The 9,959-nt window shown below is 30.3% G+C and overlaps 2 protein-coding genes across 2 annotated transcripts in view; one reads left to right on the forward strand and one right to left on the reverse strand.

The window, feature by feature from the left end:
- LOC105367297 (uncharacterized) overlaps nt 1–4,895 on the reverse strand; it is a 47,656-nt gene extending 42,761 nt beyond the window's left edge. The window contains 2 exon segments of the mRNA XM_011505992.1: nt 1,696–2,147; nt 4,741–4,895. Of these exon segments, the coding sequence (XP_011504294.1) occupies nt 1,696–2,147; nt 4,741–4,872 (584 nt within the window). The 5' untranslated portion in view covers nt 4,873–4,895.
- LOC105365422 (Shaker cognate w) overlaps nt 2,168–9,959 on the forward strand; it is a 48,683-nt gene continuing 40,891 nt past the window's right edge. The window contains exon 1 of the mRNA XM_011505507.1: nt 2,168–2,215. The gene's annotated coding sequence lies outside the window, so the exon portion shown is untranslated. The remainder of the gene's footprint in view (nt 2,216–9,959) is intronic.

Consider the following 9,959-nt stretch of genomic DNA (forward strand, 5'->3'; position numbering starts at 1 on the left):
GTTACGCTTGATTGAGAGCGGAGTGAATTTACGAATGAGCTTCGCCTCATGGCGCGTTGCGCTTAAATGTGCATGCGGCGTCTTCAGCGCCGGCAACAGTGTCGATGCGCGTCCCTTCCAGAAATTTTCCTTTGGCGTGAGAAAACGAAGCTTCTAGAAGTTTCGAAGGCGTCCCCCTTTTTTGTGAGTGCTGGCAGTAAATAATATTTCAAATCGTAAACTTGCTCGGACTTGCCGAGTTTTGTTTGTAAACATTTTCTCGAGTGCCCGCCTCGGTCCGCACGTGCGGATCAGCCTAGGCGCATGTGGTGGTCAGCCTTGCTGTACGCGCGGTCAGTCTAGGCGCACATGCGGTACGCCGGACTGCGTAAATGACCTTTCTTTTGTTTGAAATTCATGGGACTGCTTCAATCCCGAACACTGTCGAAGACTAATCCATTGAACTATTGAATTGGTAGTTCGAGCCATAAACTAAACCTTTAAAATCGAACAGTTCGGTTTTATAAAATGGTATGATCTCAATAGTATTTTTATCCTTATTTAATTCATTGATTAATGTGACATTTCTATTTCATTTCAATACAATTTTGATGTTATAAATAATTTGTTTTATAAAATAAAGTTGATTTTAGATATGTAAAATTTATTACAATAAATATATGTTAGATGCCTAATAGTAAATGTCTTAAAAATTAAACTTTTCAAATATAATATTGAAATTATTTTCATAAAGTATAAAAGTATCTAAAAAAAGAGAACCAAAAATTCAATAAGACGGAAACAAACTAAATTTACAATAGAATTTTGTATTCAAATATAAGTAAGTATATATATATATATATATATTATTATATAATTTTACTAGCTACTTTAAGACAATGTGAAGCAAGGTAAAAGTAAAAAATCGTCTCTATAATTAATTCAGGATATAGAATTTTTCTCAACATATAATAAAAATGATTATGAATCTTTTCCATATTGCTTTATTGGATTATTTTTTGTATTCAAACCATAAAAATTAATACAAATGTTTATGAGAATGATATATATTACCGATGTATGAGTTGAGAGAAAAATAATTTATACAACAAGTTTATAATTTTTAATATTTTCAAATGTAATATTTATACTTTTGTATCAAACCACATAATTTAAAGAAAACATTAAAAGAAAATTATTACAATATATAATATTATAAGCTTATATTATAATTAAAAAGTATTTCATTTTCATTTAAACTCATTTATCTCACGTATAATAAAAAGAGATGTTTATATTCTATAAATATAATTTCGGTTAAATGGATTGAAATATTATGTTTTTGACAAAATAATTTATTATTACTATTATCATTGTTATTATACTAGTTTCAAAATAAATTAATTGATGTTAAAAAATTTAATACGTGGTATTAATTTGTATAAATATATAAATAAAATAAATATACTACAATAATTTATTAAAGAATTATATTACAACTAGGTGTATTTGTTGAAATATTTATTGAAATTATGGTTGATAATTTTGCACTTACATAGAAACATTTATTTCAATGCCAACAGATAAAGCCGAAAATCATGATTTCTAAATAATGTCTAAATAAATTCTTAATTTTAATTTGGAGAAAAATGTATGTATATTTAAATATTTACACAATAGGCCATGTGTTAATTCGTTTTCAATAAGTTTATATACCTCTTAAGGTCCGGCATGATGCAGAAAGACTTGGGTCTTCTTCGAACCCAGTCATCTTCATCTTCTTCATGATAGGTTCCGTAATGATCATATCGTGACGGATGCCTTGAATAAGTAGAATAGGGCTGTTGATACATAATTCGTAAAGAGGATGTTTGTCTGTGAGTCCGCATTTGATAGGGGTAGGGGTAAGGTGCGTCAAAAAGATTCTCGTCACTAGGAGCGCTGCGCACACACGCAGAGAGAATAGACGTTTTAGCTGAAGAACTGCAAGGTGATGGCCCACGGCTAGTAAGGCAACCAAATATACCGCCGCCAGACTTCTCCACCGCATCTAACTGGCGATTTGTTATACAGTACTGCTCCTTAATATCTTCTCGTGAGTAAAGTGGCGTTATGCCTCGTTGAAATGATGTTCCATCATGAAGATCAACTTGTGTTGAAACGTCCACCTGCATAAGATAAATGTCATGAAGAAGGTGCCAAGTTTGAGCAAAAGAAGAGATTAGATATTATGATGGTACACATGTTTCATTATTTCGACCAACAAACTCATCAAATTTATGATATTCATTTAATCATTTAAATTTTAACAGTATATATACCACGGTAGATAATCACTTTCATTTACATTCAGTTAAAATCAATTAATACTATATTATAAAATTATTCATAAAATTAAAGTCAAATAGTATTTTATATTTTTAGATATTCATATTGTTATATAAACGTAATTTTTTATTTATTAATTTATATATTAGTATTGTAATTAAAATATTATATTCAGGGTGGTTTTTTTAATTAGAACTATTTTTTTTAATATTAAATTATAAAAATATTATTTAATTTGCTATTATTTTTATTTTTAATTCGTCTGGACTTGCTTTTGTAATTTATGAATTTCTTCAATTATTCTATAATTACACGCGTATTTTTCTAGTAATATAATTTTTATTATGGAAATATGATTTGTTTTTTTAATTAAAATATACTTAAATGATTTTATATTTATAAATTAAATATGTCAATTCATTTTATTTCTTATAATTCGTACATTAATTTTATTTCGTTGTTATAATAAATATTTATACTGGAAACGTTGAATAATTACTAAACTACTTATATAATTTCAAATGTAAAGTTCGGCGAATTTTCGCTATATATAAAATTATCAAAATATTTATGCGACTCTAGATGGTATTAACATTTCTATGTCTCACAACATACGATTTCAAAACAATCGAAAATACTAATGTGTACTTTGGTTTTTTTTACTGTAAGTGTAAGTTTTTGCTTTGTAATAACAGATACAATACTGATTCAGTATTACTTAGGTGACATTAATAGATAGTCTGGAAAATGACTGCAATGTATACCAAATGAAGTTAATAAAATTAATTGAAAAGAACTTGATCATTATGTATTCGTATATACAAAACATTAGATTGTTAAAATATTTTAAAAACAAATAACATTGTCAGTTGATATTATAAAGCATTATAATATTATTAATAAATAACATACAGCATTACATACATTTGAGAGCATTAATAAATTTATTAAATAAAACCGTGGATTATTAGAATTATATTCTAAATGTAGCATTCAGCAATGTTGTTTATTTTATACTTTGAAAAGATATCACAAAAGACTAGATTTGCATTAAGTAACACTAAAGCATAGGAAAGAAACACATATTTACAAGATTAAGTAAATAGGAAAGTGAATACAAAAGTGAATATTTATAAACATTAAAATTATGAAATATTATGTATTTCAGAATATTATATTATTTGACTTATTACATTGTCATTATTATATTACATTAACTAATGTGTATCGTTTCATTTAATAAAATAAAAATATACAATTTAAAAACAAAATTAATTACTGGAACACTGAAATAATTTTATATTTACTTTAGTAATTTCTGCTTTATTTTATATTAATTTCAGAAAAATTATACTTTAATAGTAACAACGTGATATCGCTGATAGTTTTTTTTATCGTAAAAAATTCCTATTTAGTATTATAATTTATAATTTTGACTACGGTAATAAAAATTGGAAATAAATATGTGTATATTAGTAAATATCGTAATAGTTCATTTTGTATTATAATATATCATTTTGTAAACATGAAATTTAAATATTATTAATCAAGTGAATAATTTATTATTATATGTTAGTTTTTATAAAAACAATAAAATATTAAATTATATATATATATATATATATATATATATATATATTTGGATCATTCAAAATAATTTATATAAATAATTTATATATTATAAAAATCGATTTAAAATATTTTGAAATAATGTATTTTAGTTAAGTTAGAATTGTATTTATTGTGTTTTAAATGAAACTGAAAATAAATATAATATATGAAATATGTCTCTTTACCTTTTCATATAATTAAGAATGTTTTTGTAAGATCATGAAGTAAATAAGAAAATACAATAATATAGTATCATGTATCTAAGATCGATCAGATACTGATTTTTATATACTTCCCTTTAAGTTAAGTTTCTATATAGAAAAGCCATCTATATAATAATTTCGTATATTCTATATATAATATTCGAGCATTATTAAGAATATTCATATTTAAATGCGAACGAACCAATATATAAAAAATTAAAAATGTGTTACGAGTGATTTAAGAAATATTTTTTAATATACTTTTCTTAAATTATGCATTTTCAATATATTGCTGATATAATATATTTCAATGAAAATACTGCATTATAACTAAAAATGCTTAATAATTGTTGATTGAATTATATACCAATATTAACAAATAAAACTAATTAATCTAATGAATTGTTTAATACATGATCTAGATTAATCTAACCTAGCAAACACTGTTATATCATGTGTGAAAGTAAAAGATATTTCTGTATCTTTTACAATCTATTATTTTCGTTTTTACGTTTCTGTATGATAATGAAAAAGTTTAAAGTGTAAAAAATGACTTGATGCTGGCATTCTATTACGTAGATCAGAGCTACGTAGATAGTACTTCCGTACTATCACTGACCTGTGTGAGACGAAGTTCTGCGGCGGAAGGGCTAATGTTGTCTCCATCAAGTCGCTGCAATTGGTATGAGGCGCCTGGCAGACCTCGCGGATCCATTTGGAACTCGGCAGTTTTTGGTGGGCCCTCGGGCATGATGTAAAAGAAAAGTCGACCCGGGTGGCCGCACCCCGAGTATAGCTGTCGTTCGTGCAGCAATAATCTAACTTCAGCGAGCCCCCCACTATTGATCTTTGCGGGAGGTCGTCGCCGTCGGCAGACGGGCGCCAAGTCCACGGCTCTGGCTAGCTGCTAAGGGTATCCATTACTCACAATCTCAACTTGAATGAAGTTAATCCTGGTGTTGCTGTCTGATACCAACGTCGAAGCTAACTGCAATAGCAAGTACTCGCACGATTAGATAGATAGAGAGAGAGAGAGACATACAGGCAAACAATAGAGAGAGAGAGACAGAGAGAGAGCGGATGAGAGAGAGACATACAGACAAACAGATAAAGAAAGAAAGAGAGAAAGAGAGAGGGCGTAATAACTACAAGTAGACAAGAGTGGAAGTAAGAGCAAGAGTAATAAAGAGAAAATGTATGCATTTGAACGCGGTGATGAGTGCATGCGTGGGGGAACAATAGGTGGAGAGCGCACGTCCAAAAAGCTGCATCCTAAAGCAAAGACGCCTTATGGAAAGATGATATCTCTACGGCGCGTGCGCAAGATCCTCTGATAGTGCTGCTGGACCAAAACTGTCTCATTTGAGGATCGATAAGGTGTGGAAAGTCTCGCTTGCCGACAGATGAACACTGAGAGATGTTGAATATGATCGCAGTCGAGGTTAGCGGGCTCCTTTTAACGAGAGAAGACAGCATCGTGCTTTCTTCTGATTTTTTACCTTCTTTTCATTTATTTTAACATATAAATTGTCCCATTTATACTCTCTAATACTTGCCATAAACGAACATTTAAAAACATTCTTTTGTATAAATAAAAAAGATTTTTATAATGTGATATTACTTAGCCATGGTACCTGCATACATAGTAAAATTTAATTATTATGATTGTAAATTTATTATCATAATACAATTCACTTTAATTTATTAATATACTTGATATAATAAAGTAAATAAATTTTATTATGTACTTAAATCATTATTATAAATTCAAATTTAGCAAATCCCAAATCTATACATTAGATTAAATTTCACTATATACAATAATGTAAAAGAAACAAATATTTCAATGTTTTTTTAAAAATTAACACATATATTTTATCTGTTTCAATATTCTTGAAATATTTCGATCTTGTCTTAAATTATTTAAAGCAATTATTATTTTTTATTAATTCAAACCATTAATTTAAACCAATAATTATAGTTTACATTTAATAGAAAATTATTATTACTATTTTGAAGTACTTAATAAAAATATTTACTGTAAGATTTATTTGATACTCTACGAAATAAAAATGTTATTCAGCACGATTAGACATAAGAAAATACTTAAAATAATTTTTAATCGTCAAAAAATATAATTAAATACATCAATATAATTAAATAGGAAATACAAAAAATTAATATTATTAATTTAATTATTTTCAGATTTAAACATTGTTCGAAAAGCCCGTATATCCGACTCAAAGGACCAAAAGTTCGAAAATCCGGCTCGAAGGGCCAAATGTTCGAAAGTTTAGTCTGTGGCTCGAACTACCAAATTCAATAGTTCAGTTTATTAATCTCTTACCGTAGCGATGCTTAAGAATGGGAACATGTGAAAGGGCTGTAAATATGAACAGTGTGTAATTTCTTTTAAAACATCATTCATTCTATTTTATTAACAATTACAATATCGCAGTTCTACTTTCACTTCTTGTGAAAGAGAGGGGATTATTCTATTACAATGACATGGTTGCTTCTTAGTAATGGTGGCCATGTCGTTGATGATGTTATGAGGATCAGCAATGGATTTTAAATATTCCCTGAAAGGAGAATATGACTTATTGGGTTCTATGCTGACGTTGTAAAGATCAGCAAGAACAGTCGACCATGCTCAGTAAGCATATGCAAAAGTAATATTTTTGTAGTGTAAAGTGTAATAAATAAATAAAATGAAATAAAATATTCCAGCAAATTGACAAAACTCAAACAGTTTGGAAACATCCGATCATATAAATTTACCAATAAGTTTATTTCATTACTGCATCAGATCTTTATCATTCAATTACAGTAAAAACTAAATTATATTCATCATCAATTATATTAAATATAATATTTATAATAATATTTATAAATTATTAATTATTATAATTTATAAAAAAATTGACTCAATATTGTTTACAAATACTTTAAAAATATCTATTTTTAAAAAGAAAAACAAAGAATCTTTCAATATAAACTGTTATGTGTAGTTTCATATTTCAGATATAAGCATGTTAATAGCTCATAAATTAATTGAATTTATTTATACAATTGTATGTATTATAGGTCTTATCGTTTATATATGTCATTTCTCAGTGTAGATATATATAGACTTGGTTAGAAAGGAAGAGTCTTTTTGATTTTATTATCTTAATAGTAATGTTATAAGTTGCATTGAACATCCTAATATGTATAGAAACATATATTCCTAATCCTAATATTTTAATTTTGATAATCCAACAACCACACAGGATATATGTTTAACTATTAGTGATATTTTTTACATTCTATCGCAATAAAAATATTTATAAAACTGTAATATATTTAATATATCCATTGACAAATAAATATCACAATATAAATGCAATTCTTGAACATTAACAGAGTAAATATTAAAACAGAATTAATACTCGTGTAGGCTATATTTTATTTCAAGGTATTGCTGATATTATGAAGTTATAATTAAGCTGAATACTTACTAAAAGTAGCTTTATGCCTGTAATATTCCTTGAATAATTTGATTATTATTTGTTCGGAAACTAATCCCACAATTTGACTCGTCAGCCAAACGTGCAATAATTAACTTAGAACAAAAAACCCACTAGATGTTGTGTGGGATTGCCGGGCAAGTAAAGGGTGAATGCACTGATTAATAATTAACACATGTCTTTATTATTTCTGTTGATTTGAATTAATTTACAAAAGGGTGAATTACAGACGAACTTTATATTTCTTGATAATCTTGTGGTGTTGAAATATATTTACTATGAATGAAGCAGGTTATAATCTATTGAATATTATCGCTAAGAAGTTATCATGATTGTAGTGCTCTGATCGAACAATATTATTACAATATTATTATCTTAACACGTGTGTAGTTGCCTCTAAATATCGGTCGTAAGAGAGCCGAGATGGAGGTTATGCGAAGCTGTGCGCCATCTGTGGCGGGAACAACTTGTAGTTGGAGGGATTGAGAAGCCAATGTGGCGTTTATAGCTGGTCTTGTTCAAGAGTATGTCCGGGAAGCTTCCGAAGTTGGACTTTATCCGTCCGTCTTCTACATAAGCCGAGAAATCAAGAATGAGTACTAGCTGTAAGGACTTACTTGCAGTGTATCGTGATTTTCCAGTCTCTCTTCGATGGCTTGTTATTACGTTCCCTTGCAATGTTGCAACCCTTCAGTTCTTCCTTGTCTCCAAGTGAGACCACAAGTGGTCAGGTCCCACGCAATCCAGTCTTGATGAGATCAATTCAACTGTACACTAATTCACAATAGTGGAAAGAACTTATTATTAAAACTCAGCTAGCTAAACGACTCATCTCTCCGGTCCTCCTCCGTGAGAGTTGGTCGTGACTTATCCTTCACTGTAAGAAGTATTTGGAAAGAGTAAGTGAGGGTACATTACGTAGTCCCTTCTTAAAATGATTCACTGATCCCGCTCCACTTGGGATCCCTTCTTCCTTTATTAATTAACCAATCAGTGGTTGATCTTGGGTCGCACAATAGATTATGCACGCCTTCATTTCCACTTCCTTCCGGGCTCAGTTCCGAATTTGCTAATTGGGAAAGTGTCGGAAGGTGGCGAGCCTTTTCCATTGGTCACCTCTCTTTGGTTGCCTCATCCCTCTCTGGGACTTGGCTAGAAGAAGGGTCCGCTTGGGCGTGGTCAATTTTCCAATACGATCGACCAGATGTGGCATAGCCAAGAACAATGCAAGCATTGTCTTAAAGGCCGAGTGCGCACGTATGGTCATTGCATGTGTAGTACGTACGGGTTTTCGTGCTTTGGGTTGCAGTAAATGTTTGTACTCAATGCTTTACGCATATCTGATATTCGTTCTGAATCTATTTTGGGGTTCTCCCGGCAGTAAACCCATTAGGTTCTACTGCACTAGGAGTATGAGCACGTTCCGCTAGAGTTTTCCAGATGTTTTATGACACCAGTACAAATAATTATGAGCAGGAAAGTATTGAAGTCTTAAATACAATTTTCATGACATTACTTGTCAGATATTTTATAGCCTTACTAAACGGAGTTTCTTATTCTCAAACATTATTTTTAAATAATGATTACATTAGATAATTAAGTGTTCGGGATTGATGCAGTCCCATGAATTTCAAACAAAAGAAAGGTCATACGCACTGTCCAGCGTACAGCATGTGCGCCTAGACTGGCACGTACGTGCGGACCGAGACGCGCACTCGAGCGAATGTTTACAAACAAACTCGGCAAGTCCGAGCAAGTTTATGACCCGAAATATAATATACTATAAGATCACCCAAGGGTGATCCAATTACTGGTGATTGATACTGATGATGATCCAATACAAGGTGATCCAACACCCAATTACTCCTACTTTTCTCTTCTTTACCGCCATGGAACGGTCGGTATTTTCAGCAGAGCCACCACAGAACGATCAAGCCTGCGGTTCGTGCACGTATTCAAAGGGCTCATTTGTAATATCACTTCGCGCTCATTCAAGAGTATCTGCCGCTCAGTGTTTTGTATAATGTGAAGACGACGCGTGGCCATATTTTCGGCAGCATAGTTAAGAATACACGCGTGCATAAGAACAAGAAATCGGCAGATTAGATAGTGATTACAGTGAAGCCAATGGAATAGTGATCAAAGGGGACATCAATTACGCAGCAATAATATACCTTGCCTGCAGTTTACAAGATATATCTTTTTATATATAAATAAATTAGTTAGTCACACCTCGCATACAACAAGTCGGACACGCTTACGCTATTTCGAAGAACACTTCGAAACCGTACAGGCCCATAAAAGTCGATCGGGCAAACTTACGCTCTTC

This window comes from Ceratosolen solmsi, unplaced genomic scaffold (assembly GCF_000503995.2).
Source record: "Ceratosolen solmsi marchali unplaced genomic scaffold, CerSol_1.0 scaffold10, whole genome shotgun sequence".
Taxonomy (NCBI): Eukaryota; Metazoa; Arthropoda; class Insecta; order Hymenoptera; family Agaonidae; genus Ceratosolen; species Ceratosolen solmsi.